General features: G+C 41.5%; 1 protein-coding gene across 1 annotated transcript; it reads right to left on the reverse strand.

The window, feature by feature from the left end:
- Positions 1 to 1,986: 1,986 nt before the first annotated feature.
- On the reverse strand, positions 1,987 to 26,287 carry LOC121290880. Its single transcript, XM_041211905.1, has 10 exons — positions 26,169 to 26,287; positions 18,952 to 19,311; positions 17,904 to 18,016; positions 17,116 to 17,344; positions 12,204 to 12,484; positions 8,989 to 9,110; positions 7,379 to 7,657; positions 5,310 to 5,460; positions 3,690 to 3,786; positions 1,987 to 2,673 (listed from the first exon to the last, which is right to left on the reverse strand). Exons 1-10 carry the CDS (start codon positions 26,266 to 26,268, stop codon positions 2,486 to 2,488), a joined length of 1,920 nt encoding a protein of 639 aa, XP_041067839.1. The 5' UTR covers positions 26,269 to 26,287; the 3' UTR covers positions 1,987 to 2,485.
- Between the last annotated feature and the right edge of the window lie 588 nt (positions 26,288 to 26,875).

The following is a 26,875-nucleotide window of genomic DNA, read 5'->3' on the forward strand; positions in this document are numbered from 1 at the left end:
ATATTTACAAAGCCTGACAAACAGGAGGTTGGAAAACTGACAGTGGAAATACCCTAATCAGAGAGGTTCTGCAGAAAGGGAAACTGGTGCATTAAAAGCTTAACAGAGAGCCTGTAACAGCCATGCTGGGATTGGAAGACCCGGCAATGATATAATGCTAAACCGAGGCCTCAACATCCCTCTCAGTTGGACATAAAAGAACGCACTTCACTATTCAATGCAGAGCAGGAGGTATCTCCCCGGTGTCCTGGCCAGCGTTTATGTTAAACCAACACCTAAAAATAAAAAACTCATCACTGTTTGTGGGATCTTGCTGTGTGCAATTTGACTGCCATGTTTCCTAAATTGCAACAGTGGCTACACCTTAAAAGTATTTCATTGGCTGTAAAGCACTTTAGGACATTCTGAGGTCGTGAAAGGCACTATATAAATGCAAGATTTTTTTTCTATATGGCAATCCTAATGGTAACTGGGTATTATTTAAGGTATGGGCAAGTGTTGAAATTTTATTGCTGAAGAAACAAAGGCTTTGAGGCCAAAGAGTTCACTGAATTTTGTGGCCCATCCAACTCCAAGAATTGTCTCCTGAACATCGACCTGGATAAAATCCATGTTACAACTGCGAAATTCTGATGACCTCCGTGCCACTCTGTTTCGTCTATACATTTATTGTTATGATAAGCCTGTATGCTTCATCAGAAGTTAATATTGACTTGAAATAAACTTTGTCAAGAAAGTACCACATAAAAATTAAAAGTTTATTCTTGAATTTTTAATTAATGGATTCAATATTAAAGAAATGGGTCTAATATTTTCGTTACCTGAAGAACATTGGCGAGCTCTCCGTAAAGTGCTGGACAATATTAATCCCTCAACCTACAGCTACATCAGATGACCTGGTCATTTATTTTCATTGCTGTCTGTGGGACCTTGTTGTGTGAAAATTGGCTACTATATTACCTAGATTTAAAAAAAGTAACTACACTTCAAAAAGTGCTCCACTGGGACATCCTGAAGACACGAAAGGCACATAATGGCAATAAAAACAGAAAACACATTGGAAATACTCAGCAGGTCAGGCAGCATCTGCAAAAAACAAAACAAAAGCAGACCGGGTGGCCACTTTGCGGAACACCTCTGTTCTGTCTCCAAGCATAACCCGAGCTTCCGGTCACCTGTCATTTTAACTCTCTACCTTGCTCCCACACTGACCTCTCTATCCTCGGCCTCTTGTAGCGCTCGTAGAAAGATGGTGCTTCATGTTTGCGCTGGTCAACAAGCAGTTATCCAGCCTAATCCCCTTTTCCAGCTCTTGGCCTTTGGCCTTGGAGGTTATGGCACTAAGTGCATACCCAAGTAATTCTTAAATGTTATGAGGGTTTCTGCCTCTCCCACCCTTTTAGGCAGTGAATTCCAGATCCCCTCCACCCTCTGGTGGTGTTCCAGTGAAGCTGAACAGAAGCTTAAGGCTTCAATTATCTTTCAATTTGTCACTTTACAGCCTTTTGGACTCAACATTAAGTTCAACCCTTTGAGACAACAATCTCTGCGCCCATTTTGTTTACTTTCTAGAGTCATTAACGGCACAGGAGGCATTTCAGCCCATCGAGTCCACGCCAGATCCCTGCAGAGCAATCCAGGGAGTCCCACTCCCCTGCTTGATTCCTGTAACCCTGCAAATTTCATTTCCTTCAAGTATACATGCAATTTTCTTTTTTGAAATCATTGATTGCTTTTCCAACCTAATGTTTTAACTAAACTCCCCAATCCCTGGAACCATTCTGGTAATCATATGGACTGCAGCGATTCAAGAAGGAAGCTCACCACCACCTTCTCATGAGCAATTAGGGATGGGTAATAAATGCTGGTCTAGCCAGCGACGCCCACGTCCCGTGAACAAATATATTTAAGAAAACTCCTCTGCACCCTCTCAAGGGCCTTCACATCCCTCCAAAAGTGTGGTGACCAGGCCTGGTCACAATACTTTTCTTTGCAGGTTTCAGCTTTACTCATGCTTTTCTCTTTTCTTTTGCTTTCAGACATTGCTGCTCCTCATTCTGCCATTCACACCTTTCTCTGGACATAATCTTTTGTTTCTTTACTTATCCCACTGCCACTCCTTTAAATTGGCCTTGCACAACCAACTCTTTTGTCATTTAATCTCTCCTGCATTCCGTCCTATCACGAACCTTCCTTTTTGTTCTTTTTCCCTTTCTTCCCCCTTTCGCTTGCTTAAAACTTCTACATTTCTATGTTTTCCCACTTCTAATGACAGGTTATTGACCTGAAGTGTTAACTCATCTCTCTCTCCCCACAGATGCTGCCAGGCCAGCTGAGTACTTCCAGCATTTTCTGTTTTTATTTCAGATTTCCGAAGTGTTTTGCTTTTGTATTATATCAATGCAAGTGCATTATTTCTTTTCTTTTCCAATGCCATTTGGAGCGATTGGTGCAATTGTCTTGTGCCCAGGTTACTCAGCACCTGCTACACCTGCTTCCAAGACTTTAATGTAATAGGGTTCACTGATGACTGTCTCCTCGAAATATTCTTTGTCTTGGTCGAGAAACTGGAGCCAGAGAGGCGCCGATACATGTACCGCAGGAAGCTGATCAGAAGAATTAACAGCAGTATCGTTCCCACTGATATGAGAATCACCATCAGTATGCTTGGCTCTAGATATGAAAAAACAGAAAACATTTCACACCACACATATGGATGCCCACAAGGGGTACCTCATACCCTGTCCTAAATTCAGAACATTTCACATCGTAGAAGGAGGCAGTTCATCCCATCGTTCCCAAGCTGGCTCTCGAAAAGAGCCACATTTCCCTGTCTTCTCCACATTGTCTTTTCATTTTTAAGTATTTATCCATTTCCCTCTTAAAAGCTCTTAGGGACTCTGCTTCCATCACTGTTTCTGATAAGGCATTTGACATCCTGAGAAACTTGTGTGTTCAAAAGAAAATTCTTTTAACCTCTCCTTTTGTTCTTTTGCTAATGATCATATATTTATGGCCTCAGGAATCACTAACTATTGGAAATATTTTTCCCTATTTAACCTATCAAAACCCTTCATAATTTGGAACATCTCCATCAATTCTCCTCAACCTCCTTTGCCCACTTCTTTAGTACCTCCTTATAGCCAACCCCTCTCATACCTGTGCTATCTTGTATTCCCTCCAAAGCTTTCACGTCCTCCCTAAAGTACAGTGCCCTACCTTTAAATTCTAACTGCAGTTTTGGGGGGGTGGACAGGATTGGCACAGTTGACTGGAATGGGGGGAGGTGGTTTTGGCCGGTAGGTGATTGGCGGGGAGGGGGTTGGAGGGGTGTTGATGAGCTGAAGGAGGGGACAAGGGGTCAACTGGGAGCAGGGGTAGATCCTTAAAGTATGAAAATTAATAATGGGTTGATAATTGATGCCCTGCAGCTAATCCTAATGTGACCCTCAACTGATATCCACACGTGAATTGCCTATCAATGATAAGCAGCATTTCAGAGGCCAAATGCATCACCCTATAAACTGCATGCTTAAGACTAGCTAACTCAGTAAAGACTGGCATTTACTGCCCTGTGGTTTAAGACTACAGTTGACGGAATATTTATGCACTTGGCAAGCCTGGGGACTGTGATCATACTACGCAATTTAATAAGCCAGTAGTCACCATACAAATGAAGGAGCCCCTACCTTTGTCTTTACTCTTGATTTTCAGGAACGTGATTGGGCCAATCTCAATGTAGTTTTCCCTGAAAGTTTGTGAATTTGCCGCAACGATTTTTCCCGACTGTTAGAATGATAAATTAAGATAAAATAAGAGGCTTCCATTTTAGATGGATCACTTATGTAGGCTACAATTGTTTTTTTGTGAATTGCTTGCCTCAATATTAACATTTGAACAGACAATGCTGGAAATACTCAGCCTTTGAGTTGTTTTTGATGCAGTAAAATGAAAAACATGGTTGCTGTTGAATTTAGCGGCAAATTAAACGATTCATCAACACATGCAATTTTTGTCTCCTTTAACCTCCATTGTGCAGGATAGTCAAGGGAAATAAATGAAAGGAATAAGCAGTCATTCTAACATTTCCCAGTTTACAAATCCAGTCCAAAGACATTCACAGTCAGAATGACGATTCCTCTTTAAACAAAAAATAAAATAAGTTAAAATAATAAGAGGCTTCCATTTTAGATGGAACACTTATGTAGGCTACAATTTTTTTTTTTGTGAATTGCTGGCCTACATATTAACATTTGAACAGAAAATGGTGGAAATACTCAGCAAGCCAGGCAGCATCTGTGGAAAGGGATAGAGTTAACATGACAGGGTGACGGCTGTCATCAGTTCTAATGAAAGATCGTCGACCTGAAGCATTAACTCTGTTTCTACATACTGGATTAAAACATTAACCATCCTTTATCTCGTAACATTTTCTCCCCTCCTCTTCTGAAGGACCTGACTGGGGTCCAATGGGCAGTGGGAACCAGCCAATTCTTGGCCAAGTCTTCATCTGTGCACCTGGACAGACCATGTCAGGAACCAGAACCAAGCCTTGTCTTATTCTTAAAGGTGCCAGCCTTGGTTCAGGTGATTTCAAATCCTTAGCATGAGGTGCTGAACCCTACAGAACAAGAAAGTCCATGCTTAATCTTGGCTCTGAGTTAATATCTGCAGGGCGGTGATGCAATTTGCCACAGCATCCCAACACTAGGTAGTGAAGAAAAACAAAATCAACCAAAGGACTTGTGAACTCAGTATGAGGGAAGTGTCAAGCTAAAGAGTGATGCTCCCACAGTCAAATAGGCTCATCAGGGTAGACCTTAACTTCATGCAATGATGGAAAAGGGGTGATAACAAATTGGCAGCCTGATTTACATCCCAATTTTCATCTTTATTGAAGTCACATATCAAAATCTAGTCCAGTTGCAGGCTGGCACAATGCATGTTATAGGGGGAGCTGTCAGCAACCATGGGATCAGACCCTAGCACTGGTCACTCTCATTTGGGCAAGAGCAGAAAGGCAGAATAGGAATAAGAAGATGGAATGGATTAAAGTTGAAGCTTGAGGCTTTTTTTTCCTGGTTCAAGGTTCTAACAATGGTTTAACCCCCAAAACCTGTTTAGATTTTGATTTTTGCCAAAAGTATTGATCAGAGAAAATCAGAGAATGATACAGCACAGAAGGGGGCCATTTCGTCCTTTCTTACCATCATGAAATAAACTGAACCCATTCCCGATGTCACTACACATAGTGAACGAGGTGGGGCTTGCTCTGGTTTCTATCAGCAAATAATATGCATTCCACTCACATTATTGGGGCAGGCACATTGGTTTTCAGCACAAATTTGCAATTCACACTTCAAGAAGGTGGAGTTCTTTGCGACAGATGCCTCGACTGACAGCAACACTAATGAGGAATCTCCATTGTGAAAAATTGAGACACCATTTGATTTTGGACACCTAATGGAGGAAATAAGACAGAGTGAATATCTACTGGATTAAAACATTAATTGTCCTTTTTGTCATGTTATGAGATAAATCGCCCCTTTTCTTCTGAAGGACCTGACTAGGGTCCAATGGGCAGTGGGAACCAAGCAATCCTTGCCCAAGTCTTCACCTGTGTGCCTGGACAGAGTCAATGGGCTCTTCAACTTTGACAGGAATCACAACCAAGCCTTGTCTAATTCTTAAAGGTGCCAGCCTTGGTTCAGTGGTTGGACTCTTGCCTCTAAGTCAGAAGGTCATGAGTTCAATGCCCTATCAGATACCTAAACATATAATCCAGGCTGATACTTCAGTGCAGTACAGAGGGAGTGCTACCCTGTCTTATAGGTAATCCCGCAACCTTAATCAGTAAAATAGATATCAGCAAAAAAAACAGATTACTTGCCCCTTATCCCATTCTGATGAAAGCTCACTCATCTGAAACATTAACTTTGTTTCTCTCTCCACTGATGCTGCCAGACCTGCTGAGTGCCTTGAGAGTTTTTTCTTAAATTATCACATTGCTGTTTGTGGTTCTTTTCGATACATTAATTAGCTGCTGCCTTTTCCCCCATTATATGAGTAACTACATCTCAAAAAGTACTCAAGTGGCTTTGAAATGTCCTGAGGGGATAGAAGAGTCTCTATAAAAGCAAATGAAAGTCCTTTCATTCTTCATCCATATATCTTATATGTATTGTAATATTGGAACCATTTTTAGAAATTCTATTTAAGTTCACGTTTCTGTCAATCTACACTAATAGCTTTGGTCCTTCAACTAGGATCCTCAATAATAAAAGGCAAAATCAGGTGTCACACAAGAGAGGAGTAGCCACACTTGGAATTGTATCCAAGCATTTCTGAGGAACGGACAAATGAAATGGGCAGGCTGGCGGGGGGCGGGGGGGGAATGAAAAATATTAATAAAATAGTGTGCATCCATTGTGATTATTAGCAGACCATGCGTAAGAACATTAAAGTAGTAAACCATAAGTAAGCCATGTTGTGAGGAAAAAGTATGTAGCTAAATGCTATTAAATGTAATGCCATGCAAATAGACTTCAGTAGACATGAGCATAAAAATTTCACCCTGACAAAGGTGAAAATATTGAAAGTCCTGTGTAGATACATTCAAGTCAACTTGAAGTGGGATGGCCAAGTGGACAATACGATAAAAAAAAATAAAGATCTTTATTCTCAGATCCCTCATCCTTTTCAGATTCCCTGTCTGCGATCTGTTGTTAATCAACACTGCCCTCACACACGCACAAACTGCTCAGATCAAAGGAACACAGAAGGGTGAGCTGAGATTGATCTTAGGCCCTCAGTACCAGTCGCACGATAATGTCCTTTCAGGTCACAAAGTTTGAAACTCTACAAACAAGAAAGTTAATATTTGCACTAAATCATGAAAATCACTTATGCAATCTACCCAATTTCAGAACTGGTTACCACCACCACATCCAGGCCAATCAGAGGTTCAACTAAATTCAATCGCGTAAGACGCAGGATGGAAAAGTACAATGTAGCCCTATTCCTTCCACAGTTCAGCTCCTCAATTAAGTACTCAAATGTTGAGATCTGTGTGTACTTCAGTGTCTACAATGTAGGAATGGGGTATCGCTTTGTAATTTTAATATAAATTAATTCAACATTACCTTTCCTTTAATATCCCAACCACCTCTTTCCTGTTACCCACTGAATTTTCTTGTCTATTTTTTATACTACATGATCGTTACATGTTTGCACCATTTTAACCTAATTACTTAGTCTGTATATGAATGTTTCAATGTAAATCACATTGCAATTCAGCTTTCTGCCTGCAAACGTGTTTCTTGAATAAAATGCCATTGTTATTATTAATTGAGTCTCCAGTTCAAACCTTTATCCTTACCCATTTTCTATTAGTTGGTCCCCTTCAGGTACATGTGATGATGACACAGCATGGCAGCTCTTTACGAAGAGTTGGGGGTTTCTGGCCAGCCCCGACTGGATGCTTAAAGTCACATTCAGGCTTTCGTTTTCATGAATAGTAAAGGACCTCTGTTGCCGAATCATGGTCACATTTAAAATTTTGTTTTTTGCCAAAGCAGGGGTTTGCTCATCACTCAAACATGCATAGTCAACCAGGAAGGACCCTCTGATTCCACTTGTGCTGTAAATTATTTTGTACCTGCAAGATGTTGAGATTTTACCAATGTGTACAGTACATACAAACATCTGAACTAGTCAATAAAACAGCAACAAGCATGGATCAGTCACTGTTTTGTCCTGCTATTATAGCAACATGCATTTATATAGTGCCATTAACGCAGTGAAATGCCTCAGGCCACTTTGCAGGAATGCTACCAAACAAAATTTGACATTGAACCATATAAGGAGATATTAGATTAAAGTTCTGGTCATCTGTCCGAAGAGATTTTAAGGAACATGGTAAAGCAGGAGTGAGTGATGGAGAAGGGGAGAGGTTTGGAGACTTGAACCTGTGATGCTGAAGGCAAGGCTGCCAATAGTGGAACGATTAAAATCAGGGATGGGCACTAATCTGGAAATGGAGGAGCGCAGAGATCTCAGAAGGGTGTCAGGCTGGAGGAAATTACAAAGATAGAGAGGGGCAAAGCCATGGAGAAATCTGACAACAAGGGTGAGAATTTAAAATGGAGATGTTGCTGGAATAGGAGCCAATGTGTGTTAGCAACCACAGGGGCGATGAGCAAACAGGACATTGTGCATGTTAGGATACAGGCAGCAGAGGTCTAGATCTCCGCTGACATTACACTCAAGAAGTTGGATAATGGGCTGATTGACAATGACTGGGGCAGCACACCATGTAGTTCACCATGTATTATTCTGCTGCTAAAGTATTGAAAGAGCCTCATCCTTTTAAGACTGCTAAGTTTCCTTGTTGCAATCATCCTGAGATCAATTAAAGGTCAACTGTCGCTGGTGCGAGATATTTGTACATGCGTTTTGTAAATTATAGCACCAGCTTAGTTTGAAAAATTTCCACATAAATAGCAGTTAATAGGTAATTCATCCAAAATGCAAAATTTGCCTTTTTATTTTCATATTTATGACCACTGAAGTGTCTGGATCCTTGCAAAAGTTTAATATCTACATTGAAGGTCTCCCCTACAATGTTGCTCTAAGTCATAGACATGTATTTATTTATGGCAGTTTGGGCATTTACTAATTTATGAAAGTTATATTTCACTTAAAAATTTGTAATTTTAAAGTACTGTGGTCAAGAGGAAAATGCAGAAGAGTTACTGCAAGGTGCACACAGGTGTTGCTATGTAAGTGGCCAACATGCAGACACAAGCAGCCTGGATAATACCCTTCCCCCATCCCACACCAATCCCCAATCTAACAACCTGGAGAGCAATGAGGTGCTCTCCATGTAGAGGATGCTGAGTGAAAACTTCCCACCTCTTCTCCAATGACCCCACGGTTACTTAAATTATTTATTTTTGCTTTTGATATAGCCTCAGAGGCTGCACTCACATCATCTCTTGTTCAGGGGAAACTGAAAATCGACAGGCTGTGATGTTGGGTCCCTCCAAATACAGGCGCAACTCTTCATTTTTCCATTCCAGCCACAGATCTGTGACAGCATCGGTGACGTTCTGCAATATAGTGACGTGAAGGGGAAAAAAAAAGTGACATTTTTATTATTCCTGGTAACTGATAAATATATCCTCTTGCAGAAGAATGTTTCTGTGGTTGGTCCAGACTCAAGTGTATTTGTGATTCATTAAAGGAGGAAGAAAATTTAACGGGAGTACTGCATAGAAAGAACTTGCATTTCTATAGCACCTTTCATGAGCTCAGGACATCCCAAAGCACTTAGTCAAAGCACTTAGTTTTAGCCAATTAAATATGTTGAAGCCGAGTCATTGTTATAATGCAGGAAACTCAGCAACCAACTTGTGCACAGCAAGGTCCCACAAAATGTTGTATCTGTATTTTTAGCGGTGATTGTGAGATGAATATTTGCCAGAACATCAGGGTTAAGACCCCTGCTCTTCTACAACACAGTGCCATGGAATCTTTTACATCCACCTTAGGGGTCAAATGGAGTCTTGGTTTAGCACCTTTTGCATGGCACCTATGACAGTTCTGCACTCTCACAGTGCTACACTGGGAGTATCAGCCTAGATACTCAGCCTAGAGTATGCCTAAATATTTGGAGTAGAACACGTGATCTCAACCTTCTGACTCAAAGGTGAGATTGCAACCAATGGCTCATCCTTGAAACCATAGCTAAGAAAGAAATAACTGTTCTAAATTCCTGGTGGGGAGCTGAACTTGCATGGAGCTCAAGTTGAAGAATAGGACTGCAATGTTTGGCTACGATTGTCATCAAAAATTCACTGCTGAGTTCAGGGTAATGAAACCTGAACACATGCCTTCCCATTTAACATATCTCCCTTGAAACTGCAGCTAGACATGAATAAAAGGCAAATGAAGGCTGGTTATTTGGGTGAAGTGTTAAATGGATCCTCATACCTGCAGAGCCATAAGTTGATCCTCAGGAAAGGATGAGAAGAAATTAGAATGGAAAAAAAAAAATCCTCAAGAGAATAAACCCAGAGCTTTATTTATTCCACCCAAGCCTCGAGATTGGCTGCGGTCTTCAAAAATACCCCCGTGACTTTTTAACATTATTATGAACTAAAGTATAAGAATAGATCATTTAACATTAATTGGGGATATTAGAATTGAGCAGCAAATTCTCTGATGTGAAAATAACTGAAAGATGCAACACGACTTGGAAAGCACAACTGTGATGAAAATGGTTCAAACTGCAATTGCAGAGTTGTGAGACTCAAACTGCAATGCATTATCGTGCATTGCATTATTAATAATATTATTAATAATAATATCATTCATTATTCACAATGAACTGACTAAGGTTTCTCACTGCTGAACAATGCAGAAAAGTATCACTCCTAGAATAACGAGAGATCACAGATATAAGGTAATTGGCAAAAGAAACGTGAACATACAAATATACGAAATAGGAGCAGATGTAGGCCATTCAGCCCCTAGGGCCTGCTCCCACATTCAGTCAGATCACGGCTGATCTGTTTGTGTTTCAAAATCCTCATTCCCATCTACCTCCGATAACCTTTGATTTCCTGGTTTAACAAGAATCTATCTACTCTGCCTTAAAAATATTCAATGGTCCCGCCTCCAGCTCCTTCCAAGGCAGAGAGCTCCAAAGTAACACAAACCTCGGAGCAAAAAATTTCTCCTCATCTCTGTTCTAAAAGGGCAACCCCGAATTTTAAAATAATGCCCTCTAGTTCTGGACTCACCCACAAGAGGAAACATCATTTCCACATCCACTTTGTCATTACCGTTCAGGATCTTTTTTTACTTCAGTCAAGTCACCCCTCACTTTTCTAAACTCCAGTGGAAGAAGCAAAGGCAACATGAGGAAAACTTTTTTCACACAGCAGGTGGTTAAGGTCTGAAATGCACTGCCTGAGAATGTGGTGGAGGCAGGTCCAATCAAGGCATTCAAAAGGAAATTAGATTGTTATCTGAAAGGAATAATGTGCGGGGATACAGAAGGCAGGGAATGGCACTAAGTGAATTATCCATTTGGACAGCTAGTGCAGGCATGATAGACCAAATGGCCTCCTTCTCCACTGTAACAACTCTGTGAATCTGTTGGATGTATTGCAGACAGGTAACTAGAGTTAACTAAATCTCTACAAAATAAACCTCGATGAAAAGTTTACCATGACAACATGGTAAAAGATGGAGAAAAGAATTTTAATTTTCCTTTTTAATTGTGTGTGAAATTTATCCTTGCAACTCTATAGTATCTCATCACATCTCTTAGAAACATTTCAAAATACTTCAGCTCCGAATTAGTTTCAAGTGCATTGATTGTTGGCTTGTAAGGACAGCAACCATTTTGCAAACAGTAAGGCCCAAGAGCAACGAGGTCCATGACCAGTTAACTTGTTTTTGACTGTGTTGGTCGAAAAAAAATGTTGGCCAGGGGCTGGCAGGATATTTAAAGGTGATCTCAACAAGTGGCCCCCACCATCATTCACTGTCTCATCCAAAAGGCAAATACCTCCAGCAATACAATAATGTTTCACTACTGCACTACAAAAGCAGCTTAGGTTTATCATTAAGTTTTGGGATGGGAAAGATGCAGGAGTACAACACTCATACTGATATCAGGTTCCCATTAACACAGTTCATCAACTGACCAAGAATCACAACCAGACTCAAAGTTGAGTTCTTCTGGGTTAATCCCAAAGTCCATTCCACTTAAAATACACAGTATAGTCCAGAGGTGAACTAATTCCTAATGTGTGCAAGGCAGCTGGAAAAGTTGGCATCACTGAATTTCTGAGCATCAGAAGGATGGAAACCAAAGCTTTGTCTCTGAATTCTAGGCTGACATCCAGTGGGATACTCACACCCACTAGGTGTGGGTCCCCCTTTTTCCACTCCCCCTTCATTGTATGAGTTATGGGAACCCATAAAATCCTCCCACTATTTAGGGTCGACCATCCTATTGGCTGGTATGAAGGTGGTTATGGCTATCAAAGGAGCATTCATCCCGTTGCCTCTCAGACTGTTATTCAGACTTCAAATCCTTCCATTACTTTGCACCATTCGCCAAGGGAAAAGTGCAAAGATTTGATAAAACAATCCAATTGTTTAGTGTGTGCACGACTCTTTTCACTTACCTGACATAAATCATTCACATGCAGAATTCCAGATGTGTCAAGTGTGTTTTTGCCGAAAGAACATCCTGTGTCATTTGCAAAGTCTAGAAACTGAGCCATTTTTTCAAGTTCCCACACAAGATGGTTTGGTATCACAGCCTGGGCTCCACCACAGACAGTTGTCTCATTGTGTGTGCATGCAAACCAGCTGCCATTCAACCCATTCAAACATGTACACTGGTACATCTCACTGAGGGCTTTGCAGATGTGGACACACATGTTGCTCTCACACTGAACAAAGTCTGTAATGGAAAAAAGAGACAATAAAATAAGCAGCTTGGAATTGATATTTTATCTATCGAGTCATAAGCGTTAACTCTATTTGTCTCTCCACAGATGCTGCCCAACCTGCTGAGTTTTTCCAGCACTTTCATTTTATTTCATATTTCCAGCATCTGTGGTATTTTGCTTTTATTAAGGAGATTTAGTGTTTAGTTCCCCCTAAATTAAAAAAAATGGAAAACTGAGCCAAAACGTTCAAATCTGCCTTGGTTTGTGCCTGGCCCATCCTTCCTTCTTAAAAACAAATCAGACTTCTAGTAATTGGTGCGGCTTAGAGGAAATTCCCCAAAGACCCAGTTGGTGAAGGAGTGAACCATGCAGAACAGAAGGTCTCAAATGCAGCAGCACAGTGATATTACAATCAGCTTGGGCAAATGTAGGGAAAAGAGGTGGGAAGATAAGTCAGGATTCATGTTACTGACTGTGAGCATGTGTTTGTGTTTTTTATCTGGTAATTTGTGGTTGGTACTAGATAAGTGAGCATGTAAGCTACCAGGTTTTGTAAAGGTCAAAATAATTCATTACTTCACCTCTACCCAAACTGACTCCAGTCCCACTAAAAGGCCAACTTTAAATTCTGGTGGGTGATATGCAGTTTTGACCCCCCAGGCTGTTGCAAAAGTGCCCAGCCCTCTGCAGCATGAGGCTCAGCCAACTTTAACTCTGTCAGTCTCCTCTCCAAACCCAGGGAGAAGCGCTCACTGGGGAGCAGTGGCAGAATTTGGGGCTGGAAAGGCCCACAGTTTCCTTGTGGAGACTAGAAGAGCGTTCCTGTTCTTCCTGGGCCCACTAAGGAACAACTGGAAAAAAGTCAAATTAAGAGCATAAAAAATAGAAGCTGGAGTTGGCCCTTTGAGACTGGTTCACTATTTAATAAGAGCATGGTTGATCTACCTCAACACCACCTTCCCTCCATATCCCCAAATCCATTGATCCCATTGGTGTCCAAAAATCTATCAACTTCAGTCTTGAAAAACACACAACTAAGCATCCACAGCTTTCTAGGGTAGAGAATTTCAAAGATTCGCATGCCTCTGAGTGAAGAAATTTCCCTTCATCTTAGTCCAAAATGGTCATTTCCCTATCCTGAGACTATGGCCCCTAATTCCAAACTCTCCAGCCAGGGGAAAAGGCTTCTCAGAATCTATTCTGTCAAGCCTTCTAAAAATTTCAATGAGATCACCTCTCATACATCTAGAGTCCAGAAACACAGGCCCAATCCACTCAAACTTTCATTCTAGGACAGTCCTCTCCCTCCCAGGAACAAGTCTATGAACCTTTGTTGCACCCCATCTCGGTTAGGTGTATCTTTTGCTACGAATGCGAGGTTTTATAAGTTTGTTACATTTTAAACTATCTCTTTAATTTGAAGTAAAATGAAATAGAGTCATGTGATTTGCTATGAGTTTTGCCTGGCAACAAGCCTGTGTGACTTGGTTAATATGGAGACCAGGGGCCCAGGTTAAGACTTAACTGAGCACAAGGTGCAAAATGTTCAGAGGTTCTGAAAACAGAGGTTTTGGACAGAAACTCAGAGCGAGAGAGAGAGAGAGCGAGGTCTCACAGAGACAAAGGCTGCAGCTGGTGTGATCAGCAGGTCCTCTGAGAGTTACCAGGCAAAATGCGGAAGGGGGGGTGGTCTCTGGACAAAGAGATGCATCCCCTGACAATCTAAAGACTCAGGAAGATTTGCCCTGGTAAGGCTGGGAGAAGAAATCACCAGAGTGGGCCTGACTGTTGAAAGTCGTTTCAGGAATTCTCAGGAGACTGAGGAAGGGGACCTTCAGCGGTCATGTGACATTACCACACAGCAAAACAGGGACACATGGGCCCATTGGAAGCTGGAAGTGACAGTGGACTGTTTCCTATAAAAACTGCAATCCTATGGAGAGTGTATTCTAATGTATACATATGCGGCATAGGGTTATCAGTCGTGTTAAGATGTTAATAAGAGTTTTGAGTGCTGACGAGGTAATGTTTGGTCAATGTTGTTTTTAGTTTGCTACAGTACTTGAAATCTTGTCATGCTATTCATTTAAGTTGGTCACTGGGGATTTAAATCTCTTGCTTAAAGTTATCGGTCTCTATGGGGATTGTAGCACTTTCTTTAGGTAAGGAGAGCAAAATTGTAAACAGTACTCCAGGTGTGATCTCACCAAAGCCCTAGAAAATTGCATTATAATTAATTTACCTTTTTGGGCCTTGTCTGAATATGGTTCCTCTTGGCCTGACTAGGAAGCCTTGACCCATTGTTTCCCCACACAAGTCTGCAGTTACAGTTGCAGTTGAACCCATAACATTGTGAGTATAAATTTGCATATTTAAAGGATTCCACTGCTTTTCAGCAGGTTTCCCTCTCATCTGCTCAAAAGTGTAAGGTAACAAGTACAGGTATATTATACTGTGTATTTTAACTGCCCGGCTGCCTAATTGCCATTGGGGCAGCTGAATTGAAATCAACCATTAATGGTTGGATTCGAATGTTCTCAAGGCAACTGGGGATGGATAATAGATTGTGTATCTTTTCACATCGCAACAAATCAAAACAATCAGATTGACAGCGATTGCAAAGTCAATTGTTGAAGTGGCCTTTTTCCAAAGATCTTAGGGTAGAGTTTCCACTTTGGACCATTGGGAAATTATACCCAAAATGCCATTGGCGGTGGCAAGATTGCAGTTCAAGTTTCCAACGAGATTCGTTGATATTATTACAAACATAAAGGCATAGGACACAGAGATCATGATCAGCATGAAAACTTCATGCTGTCTGATCATCATCATGATAAGCCCATGTTAAACATGCTGCCAAATAGCTGCAAATTCAGCTGGAGGCCCAGGCAGGAATATAGGATTTAGGAGCAGGAGTAGGTCATTAGGTTCCTCGAGCCTGCTCTGCCTTTCAATAAGATAATGGCTCAGCTAGTTGTGGTCTCAACTCCACTTTCCTGTCTGCCCCCCATCCATAACTCTTGACTCCCTTGCCTCATGTTCACAGTTAGAACAAGTTGAAGCTAGCCTGTAATTCTTAAAGGACACCTGCACCTTTTCAAAGGGAGGTGCATTCTGGCTGCAGCAGGTACTGAAACTGTCTCCAAAAGTGTTAATGAGAAGGAATAAAGATTACAATGAAGCACCAAGTCAGAGAGAGAGAGGGCTCCCAGGTTCTCTCGTGGGGCACTGGAGGCCTGGGTGATGCAGCTGGAAAGGAGAAAAGACATAATTTTCCCGGAGGGAGCCAGGAGGTCCTCAAAGCATGAACAATGAAGAGAACTAGAGCAGGTGGCCAGGAAGATCAATTCAAGGGGTCCTGGCTGCAATGCTGCAAAAGGTTCAATAAACTCAAAACAGATGGTCAAGGTCAGTGAATGCATCCTTAAATGACATCCCCTACCCATCACACCACCAACCTCTCACCCTGCTCAATGCACATAGCCCATTCACTCACCCATCAGCAATCTCTAGCAGTCAGGATTCATACCTAATACTCCACCTCACCTTCAGACACCTATCAATGCTGCCAGCCTCACACCCACCTTTGCTACTTCCACATTCCTCCAGCTATTGACAGCCACATCACCCAAACACACTGCAACACAATCTCACTGACACTCTTCCATCTTGCAGGATGACGTAGTATAACCCATAACTGGAGGGAGCAGCAGAGAAATACCAGAAGACAGCCATAGATACACCTCCTCAACCACTTGGAGCAGACAGTGTTCTAAGTTACTAGCGAGGCACGCCAGCTGTGTATGGTTAAAAGAAGACAATAACAGGGCCTGCAAGGTCCAAAACAGCAGATTGGGTGCTAAATGAGCATTAGATGCTGAGTGGCATCATGATTTACCCACTCTTCATGCTTTTTTGGTGCTTACACAACACATCCATGCTAACGCCCTTCCCAACAAAGTAGGCTGCATGGCCTTGCCAGAAGTGATGGAAGCAGATTAGCCACTATTTTCAGTACCACCTGTAGCACTGACACCAATGGCACTACACAGCCCAATTTTTCAGCCAAACTCTTTAATGAACCATGATAGGGCAGCGTAATAGCATGTAACCGTTTCTTTTTGTCATTTACTGTTTCTTGATGTATTTACGAATGGTAGTCTAGTGAAATTTCATTAATACAGCTGAAAATGGGGTTATCACAAAAATAAAAGCATTTTTAATGAGGGTATCCAGCATTCCACTTATGAGTGACCCAATTTAAAATTACATAAAATAACTTTAAAGGACTGAACTGAACCATTTAATAGCTTCATTGATGTGCACTGGTCAGTTTTATGGTAAATAATTTTTAACATGAAAATACTTTTTAAATGTTCCATCAGGGCCTGTGGGCCTAAGAAAATGAACACAATTTGAAAAGCCTTCACAAACCAGCACAATCAGTGGAATCTCACAACTTCAGCTTGGGGGTGTGACTGGTATTGTGGCAGGGTCTGATTCCAGCAATTTGATGCTTAAACCAGGAGAAAAAAATTGCAGAAAACACAAACCTTGGCTGTAACTCACTCACTTTTAAAATTCCCCAATTTTTTGTGCTGTCTCAGATGATGTTCTCCAAGTGGGCATTCTATCCTCTTACCTTTGATATTTCCATGAGACATACAAAGTCCACTCTCTGGTCTCAAGGACTGGTTAACAGCAGATATTAGCACAGAATTCATGGTGGCCAGGGTCATATTCTCCCCGATATCAGTCAGGAGGATGAAGTCAACGATCACGCTGCCTTTTCTAAATCCTTCCACTAATATGGTGAAATTAAGTGTACGGTTGAAGGCTACTTCTGCAGCTTCAGTCAGCAGCTGAGATAACTGGCAGGCAGAAAAACACAGGGCGTTTAGCAACAAGTTTCTTTCAGCAATTTCTACCTCAATAGGTATGGGTCATGTATTGCACAGTTGAGGCAGTTTGCCTAATGGGGGAGCGGTGCCGTCACTGCAGCTCTTTGCAGATTGGTAGCACTCTCACTTGAGTCAGATGTTTGCGGGCTCAAGTCTCAGTCCAGAGTCATACTGAGACAGTGCAGCTCTGTCAGAGATGCCGCATTTTGGATGAGAAATTAAACCAAGATCCCATCTGCCTTCTCAGGTGGACGTAAACGATCCCATGGCACTCCCTAAAGAGCAGAAGAGGTCTATTGGAGGCCTATAAGCTCAACACCTTAAAGCCGATAAGCTGACCATTGACTCATGCTGTCTGGAACTTGCTGTGCGTGAAATGCCTGCATTTCCTACAATCAATAAAAGACTACAGTTCAATAAACGTATTGACTATAAAGCATTCTGAGGTGCCCTGAGGTTGTGAAAGGTGCTATAAAACTACAAGTTCTTTATTTCTTTCATTGCATCTGCATCCAGTTTGACACCTTACCTGGATTACAAAGAGCTTCTCCATTTTTCTATACGCGATACTGGTTTCATAGTTGAGTTCTTCAGTGAAGTTCCAACTGGTGATCAAAACGGCAGCTCTGAATGCAGTAAAGGCTGCAAAATATACAAATTGAGACATCAAGTTGTTATAAACCTTTCACATGACTCCTGAGATTGGAAACAGAGGTGCTGCACATGGCCTCTCCATTCTAGACTAGGAGAGGGATAAAATCAGATGGGCTCCTCAATTCTGACCTCTATCTAGTGACCCCCATCTTGAAAGTAGACCCATTCTAAAACAGCCCAGGTTCACTGGCTATCTAGGAACAAACATAGTGATGAAAGGTCAAATTGACAAGGTACTAGAGGGCATTGCCTTCAGGCTAAAAGGAGAGAGAGAAATTATAAAATAGTGAGCATTGATTAGTGGCGCTAATTAAATCGAAACTCAGCTTGGTGTGTAGAGGACAATCTTCAACATGTTCTTATTGAAACATTTGCCATACCACAGTGCATAGCCATCTACTCTCTCAGGTGGATGTAGTGGATCCCATGGCACTATTTCAAAGAAGAGCAGGCGAGGTATCTCTGCTGTCCTGGCCAATACTTATCCCACAGTCAACATCATTAAAAGAAAACAAATGATCTGGTCATTATCACATAGTCACTTGTAGGAGCTTGCTCTGTGCAACTGGCTTCCATGGATCTTACATTGCAATAGTTACTTAATTAGCTGTAAAGTGATTTGGAACAGCCTGAGGTTGTGAAAGACACTGTAGAAATTCTTTCTATGGCCACCTGAGTAATTCTTCCCCAAAGTTCATCTCCACTACATATTACACTGCAAGAATGCACATGTCTTTGCCAATTTGTTGTATTTAGGTCCCTGCTGTTTATTATTGTGCATGACCTTGGGAACAATTAGAACTGCATGGGTAGCTGTCCTTTACCCACCAACACCAAGCTGCAGTCTCAGTTTGTGCCACACCACAACTTATTTGTTATTTTAGTGCTTGACACTTCAAAGTCAGTTCTTTGTACAAGAGTACCTGCTTCCATGGTAATGGTGGCTGCTATATCTGTCATTATCTCTGAGCGTATCGTTGGCCGAGTTGCAACAATTGAAGTGGTGGTGATCCTCTGTCCTGACTGGTTTACTGGCCATGTGTCATTGGAGGTATCGGTTGTGCTACTTTTTACCCATGTAGAATCCATTGAATCAGTCTCTCTGGATTTACCAACTGGAGCCATTGAGTTCTCAACTGTAAAATTTTCCAGGGCCATTGTACCCTGGATCATTACAGTGGTCACACTGGTTGCATTTGAACTCCATGTTTCTTGCATTGCGTTGCACCTGTCAACACTCTGACCTTGTGCTATCCATGTACTCCCAGTTTGTAGAATGCTATCTGTGGAAGAACAAGGAATAAATCCAATAAATGGAAAGGGATCAGCATCTCTACATAGCATGAAGTGCCTAATGTGACATACATGTTTAACCCAATCTGACACAGACACACACGCACACACACACACACCCAAATGTGCATCCCTCCTCACATTTTTCCCCTCAAAATAGGAAAGGATATACTATTTAATTCAGAGTTTTAACAAACACACACACAAATACAGGAACTCTGAAAATTTAACTGAAACCGAAAACACAATCACAAACAGGCATCTTAAAAACAAGTTGATACTGTCTTCCCAAACTGTGACCGGTGACTACCGTCTGACTACCAGGAATTTTAGGTGTTGTAGCTGTTATCACTTGCTTTGGAGACTGTGGACAGTTTGGAGGACAGTTGGGGGACATGCATTTCAGAGAAGTCCTTAATCTCAGCAGTTTTGCTTACACATGCCTCGTCAGCAAGAATCAACTGATGCCAATTCCTGCAGTGTGATGAGCCTCCAATTACACATCATAACTTCTAAGACCCAGCACACGTGCATATATTCCAGCACTCCAAGTTCTCTAGCCAGGAATTTTCATCTACACTACATTGCTAGGGTGTAATTATTGAAGTGAGTTAAGCATTCCTGAGAAAGAAAACTTCCAAGGGGAGAACCCCCCAGCCGTGGTTCACTAAAAAAGTTAAAGACAGTGTCAGACTTAAAGATAAAGCAAATAATTGCACAAGGATGGATGGGGGCGTCAGAAGATTGGACAGATTATGAAGAACAGCAACAATGACAAAAAGATTAATAAGGAGGTAGAAGTTAGAGTACTAGAGAAAACTAGCTGGAAATATTAAAATGAATAATAAGAGTTTCTGTAGATATTTAATTTTTTTTAAAAAGAGTTAACAAAGTGACCGTTGGTCCTATAGAAAGCAAGTCTTGGAAATTAATAATGGAAAGTAAGGAGATGGTGGATGAATTGAACAGATATTTTGGATCAGTTTTCCCAATAGAGGATACTAGTAACATCCCATAAAATCAGGAAATGGAAGGGAGGGAGGAACTCAAGAAAATTACAATCACCAGAGAAGTGGTACTGAGCAAATTGTTGGAGCTGCGGGCTGACAACTCCCCAGATGCTGATGAACTTCACCCTAGACTCTTGAAAGAAGTGACTAGTTGGTTTTAATTTTCCAAAATTTCCTAAATTCAGGAAAGGTTCCATTAGATTGGAAAATAGCAAACGTAGCTCCTTTATTCAAAAAGACAAGGAAGCAGAAAACAGGAAACTACAGGCCAGTTAGCTTGACATCTGTCATAGAGAAAATGTCAGAAGCTATATTAAAGATGTTATAGCAATAAGGCAATCAGGCAGAGTCAATATGGCCTAATGGAAGGGAAATCATATTTAACCAATTTATTGGAGTTCTTTTAAGGATTACATGTGCTGTGGATAAAGGGGAACCGGTGGATGTACTGTACTTAGATTTCCAGAAGGCATTTGATAAGGTGCCACATCAAAGGTTATTGCAGAAAAAAAAAGTTCATGGTGTAGGGGATAATATATTGCCATGGACAGAAGATTGGCTATCTAACAGGAAACAGAGGGTAGTCATAAAAGGGACTTTTTGGGCAGGATATGACGAGTGGTGTGCCACAGGGATCAGTGCTGGGGCCTCAACATTTTACAATTTATATAAATGACTTGGATGAAGGCACCAAAGGAATGGTTGCTAAAGTTGCTGACAACACAAAGGTAGGTAGGAAAGTAAATTGTGAGGAGGGTGTAAGGAGGCTACAAAGTGACATGGATAGGTTAAGCAAGTGGACAAAGACCTGGCAAATGGAGTATAATTGGGTAAATGTGAAATTGCCCATTTTGTCAGGAAGAATAAAAATGAAGCGTATTCTCTAAACGCAGAGCCCTGAGATTCAAAGGATCTGGGTGTCCTAGTGCATAACACCCAGATGCAGGTACAGCAAGTAATTAGGAAAGTTAATAGGATATTATCATTTATTGCGAGGGAAACTGAATACAAAAGTAGGGAGGTTATTCTTCAGTTGTAAAGGGCACTGATGAGATCACATCTGGAGTACTGTGTACGGTATTGGTCTCCTCATTTAAGGAAAGATGTAAATACATTAGAAGCAGTTCAGAGAAAGTTTACTAGGCTAATACCAAGAATGGGCAGGTTGTCTTATTAGGAAAAGTCGGACAGGCTAGGCTTGTATCCATTGGAGTTTAGAAGAGTAAGACCTGAGAGATCTTGACAGATGGATGTGGAGAGGATGTTTCCTCTTGTGGGAGAACCTAGAACTAGGGGTCATGATTTAAAAATAAGGGGTCGCTCAGTTAAGACAGAGATGAGGAGAAATGTTATTATCGCAGAGGGTCGTGAGTCTTTGGAACCCTCTTCCTCAAAAGGCAGTGAAAGCAAGGTCTTTGAATATGTTTAAGGCAGTGCTAGATAGATTCTTGATTAACGAGGGTGAAAGGTTATTGGGAATAGGCGAGAGGTTCCATTCAGATTGACCCTGATCTTACTGAATGGCAGAGCAGGCTTGAAGGGCCAAGTGGCCTACTCCTGCTCCTAGTTTGTATGTTCATATGTCATAGTAATACTACTGACATTGCTCCATGACAACAAGCACAAAAGTGTCTTCCTTAGTCCTACACCTTCACTCACCATGTTGCATCAACCTAATAGAGGTAGAAACTCTAATTGGCCAGGTCCTTGCATTTTGTAAGAGTTATTTGGGCTCTTATCATTAATCTCGGCTATGCCAATGGACAGTAGGTAAGGAGATGATGACTTTACATTTCTCAACCCCTGTCTCTTGGATCAAATTCTGTGGATTCAACCTCTGGACCACTATCTGTTACCAGGATGACTGGTACCCCAAATCTCAGAAACATCTCTCGGAGGTCTCTCAGAGCATTGCATGTAGTAACAGAGTTGAGGCCGGCTTCTTCGATAGAGTTATTCTAATAGTCACTTTCAAGGAGTAGGGTAAGACCAAGTAGCTCACAAAGGTCAGCCCCAACCTTTGACCAAGGCTGTGCCACAATCTGTAATAATGGTTCCTTAGTTAGAGAACTGCACTGAGCCAAGCAGATATCTCGCTTTGCTATGTATTGTTTAAGCTCTGTTGACATCCTGGGTCAGTCAAGGCTGTCACAAATGCAACCTTCTATGCAGATGATGTGTTGAATAAGCTACTGACATTGATTGCTTACACAATACAGCTGGTACCATGTGTTATTGTCCTTTGAAAATCAATTTCCCTTGAAATTGAGGCATTAATGTACCTCAGACCAGACAGCCTAGCCAAATCGATAGCCCATAGTTACTTCTGAACTGGGTCATCAGAAGCAGCATGATTAAGTTGTTGCCAGTGGTTGCAATGATTAATTTCATCCAGCTCACATGTAAGGACACAGACGTTAACTTGGAGCAGGTACGTTCTGCTCAGTGTATCTGCTTGGACTATCTTCTTCTACTCCCTTATAAGACACTTACAGACAAAACTTTTGAGTGGAATTTTTTTTTGTTATATCATTGAAGGACACCACATAGGCCACACAGGTAGCAGCCCACAGAGTTGCTTGCCCTCAGGAAATTAACATAAGCCAGTGTAGCGCCATTGTTATGCGAATAAGTTTTGTCCCTTTGGAGCATTTTTTGGGAGTCTGTTTAGCGTCTTAAGAATTATTGATTCTAGCCGACGGTGACTCATTAATATTCACCACTGCCCAATCATAGAGGTAAGCTTTAAATCTATCATAGGCAAACAAAAATCACTAGTTCTTCTTCGATCTGTACATATCTGATCTCTGCTGATGTCAATGCTCGGTGCATATGTGACTGAATGCCTACTTCATTGCTGCTCCAAGTCCAGACCAAGATGCATTGCACTAAATGTGACTTCTTCCTTGAGATTATTATACCCCAGACTGGTGTATTAGTGACCTCTACTTTGAGTCATTGCAGGAGCAATTCTTGTACTTCTCCCCCAGAAGCTCTGAGTTCTTCGGCATTAAATCCTGAGTAGCGCTGTTATGTTTGACAGATGCAGGAAAAACATTATCTGGATCTCCGCTACATCAGTTGATGTTGGCAAATCCAAAACCACCCTAATTTCGGCTGGATTCACACAAAATTCGCTTCCTTTAGCAAAGTGTCCAATAAAAGGTACGTCTTGCCTATGAAGTTTAATTTTATCCATGAATAACACCATCCCATGATCACTGCATTAATGTAAGAAAGATTTCAGGTGTTTACAATAGTTGTGAATCGCTATGATGAAGCAGTCTCTCTCACATCTTTGAATCCCACCAGTCCAAGCATAAATCAGCCTCAAAGTATCTCTTCTGGTGTTATGGTTTGGAATTCACACTCTTCAGTGAGTTTTCGCAGTGCTGGACGGTTCTAACTGTTTGCTTCTTTAATTTCTTGCATTCTACTATTGAACATATATCCCTCAAAGGGAATTTTCATGTGAGGTTGACAGTACAGCTGACATCAGCATCATCTCTATTTGGTTCCTGTCTCCAACCACAGCCCAGTCCAGCCATGTGGTGTAAACATCTCAAACATATCTTTTCTACAATTACTGTGAGGAGTGTTAAATATTGCTGAAAAAAGAGACATGTCAAAGTGTTTTGTTTTGCACTCATCAGGACACTCGCAAGAATACCAATATAAGGGGGAAAACAACAATTTATACTGAATGTGAAGAGAGTGCTGATTGGTTGGCAAGTGGCATTGCCATGGAGAGTGCACCACTGATGGTGACTGACAGTTAACTGCCAAGCATTGTTTGAAATTTAAACCAGGCAGCTTGACCCTGATTGGTCAAGGCACTGCCCTGAGGAATGAGTCAGCAAATGGTTGTCAATTATTTTGTTTAGCTGAAACAGGCACAATATATGTACATGTTCATGTTCTTCCTGTCTGCAAAGAACAGGGCCCTGTGCATTAATATATGTAGCTTCCAGTACCACTAAACAAAATATTCTTGCAAGTGTCCTGATGAGTGCAAGATGAAAAGCTTAGACATGTCTCATTTTTCAGCAATACTCAAGTTCTGTACTAACAAATGACTAGAAGTGTAAGTGCTACCTAAGCTTGTTCCTGCTTCCAGTAAAGTTCTGTTGCAAAAGTGACATTTCCCCAGGCTTGCTCAAGTATTTTTCCCTTCTCCATAGCACTCAAGTCATGGATTTCAAAAGCCATGGCAGTAGAAATGGCAGCAGAGCATCTCTCAATAGCAATGTTACATGCTTAATTTTTCATTTAACTTATAAACCATGTATACTACTGATGTGTCCAACAAAAGTAAAAGTTGCTTTAAATAATCACCACATCCACTTAAATAGTAAGTAGAGCCAGGTTCTACCATGGCCACTCAGTTCCTGACCTCATTATAGTCTTGGTCCAAACATGGGCAACAGAGCTCAACTTAAGAAGTAAGGTGAAAGTGACTGCCTTTGACATCAAAGCAGCATCTGACCAATTGTGGCATCAAGAAGCACCAGCAAAATTGAAGACAACGGGAAGGGAAAACTCTTCACTGGTTGGAGTCATACTTAGCACAAAGGAAAATGGTTGTGGTTATTGCAGGCCAATCATCTCAGCCCCAGGACATTGTTGCAGAAATTCTATAGGGTAGTGTCCTAGGCAGAACCAGCATCAGCTGTTTCATCAATGACCTGCCCTCCATCTTGAGGTCAGAAGTGGGGACATTTGCTGATGATTGCAATTTTCAGTACCATTCACAATTCCTCAGATACTGAAGCAGTCCAGTCCACATGCAGACCTGGCAAGTAACATTCACGCCATATGAGCACCAGGCAATGGCCTTTTCAAAAAACAGAGCATCTAACCATCTCCCCAACTCAGTTCAATGGTATTACCAGCACTGAATCCCCAACTATCAACATCTTGGGGGTTATCAATGACCAGAAAATTAACCGAACCAGCCATATAAATACTGTGGCAACAAGAGCAGGTCAGAGGTTGGGAATTCTGTGGTGACTAACTCTTCACTCCCTAAATCCTGTCCACTCTCTACAAAGCACAAGTCAGGAGAGTGATGGAATATTCTTCACTTGCTTGGATGAGCGCAGATCCAACAAAACTCAAGAAGCTTGACACCATTTAAGGAAAAAGCAGCCTGCTTGGTCGGCACCCCAGTCACCACCTTCAATATTCACTCCCACCACCAGTGCACAATGTTGATCATTGACAAGAAGAACTGCAGCAACTGGTTAAACTGGTGAACATCCATCTGACAAAGGAAGGAGTTGAAGCTAGTCTGTCTTCAACATAGGTTTATTCACAAAAATGTGCAAACTACTTTTCCCTTCCACATAGTCACCCCACACATATGGAAACTTGTTCACATATGGAAATATGTGCCCTAACCTTTCCCCAATTAGTATCAGCTGCTCTTAATCACAACTGGACCATGCACTCAATTGTCACAGCATTTTCAATATTCACACAACTCGCCAAGTTTCCTCTGACAGCACCTTCCAAACCCACAACATCAGTCATCTAGAAGGACAAGGACAGCAGATGCATGGAACACCACCACCTTCTTAAGGACAATTAGGGATGAGCAATAAATGCTGGCCTAGCCAATGACACATCCCATGAACAAAGGAAAAAACACATCATTAAAAAGAGTATCAATGTTTCATTAAGCATACAATACATGCGAACTTAGAGAAGTTTGCAGTTCTAGAAGTCTGCTGTTTCACTGACCACACACACACACAAAAAAAGAGAAAAAAAAACATAAAATCACATGACAAAGACTCAGACACTATGCACCTACAACAAACATCACACCATCTTACCTCCAAGTTTAACATCACAAAGGTATTCACTGGTATTAGTTAAGTTGTGGAATCCTTGACTGAGCCAATCAAGGCTGTAATTCTGATTCACTGCCAACATAAAGCCAAGGACTGGGTATTGCTGGTCTCCAGGGGTTCGCTCTGGGCAGAGGACGTGGATATTTGCATCAGATATATTGTGTGTTCGGAGTGCAGCTGTCAGCTGTAACATATAATTACAGCATATGAAAATTTATAGATAGAAATGCCAGCTATTTGTTAATTACTACTGTTGTTCTTATAACTACAGAATGTTGCCACGCCAACCCAGATCCCTTAAGTTGAATCACAATCTTGCCTGACAACTCCACTCAGAAATACAGCTTACATTTCCAAACCAGGGTCCACTGACCCCAGAGGAACTGCAAGAGAATTCCATAGGCGAATGTCATCATTGACTGGTAACTATATTGCTGGTCTTTCACAATCGCTGGGTCAAAATCCTGGAACTCCCTTCCTAACAGTTCTGTGTGGACTGCAGCAATTCAAGGCAGCAGCTCACCACCACCTTCTCAAGGACATTTAGAAATGAGCAATAAATGCTGGCCTTGCCAGTGATGCTTACATTCCATGAAAGGATGAAGGGTAAATGAATAAAGAGGTAAAGGCATGTGTGCACATGTGGGGCAAAAGGGAGTATCAGAGTTTGTCACTAAGAGCCCCTTTCC

This window comes from Carcharodon carcharias, chromosome 18 (genome assembly GCF_017639515.1).
Source record: "Carcharodon carcharias isolate sCarCar2 chromosome 18, sCarCar2.pri, whole genome shotgun sequence".
NCBI lineage: Eukaryota > Metazoa > Chordata > Chondrichthyes > Lamniformes > Lamnidae > Carcharodon > Carcharodon carcharias.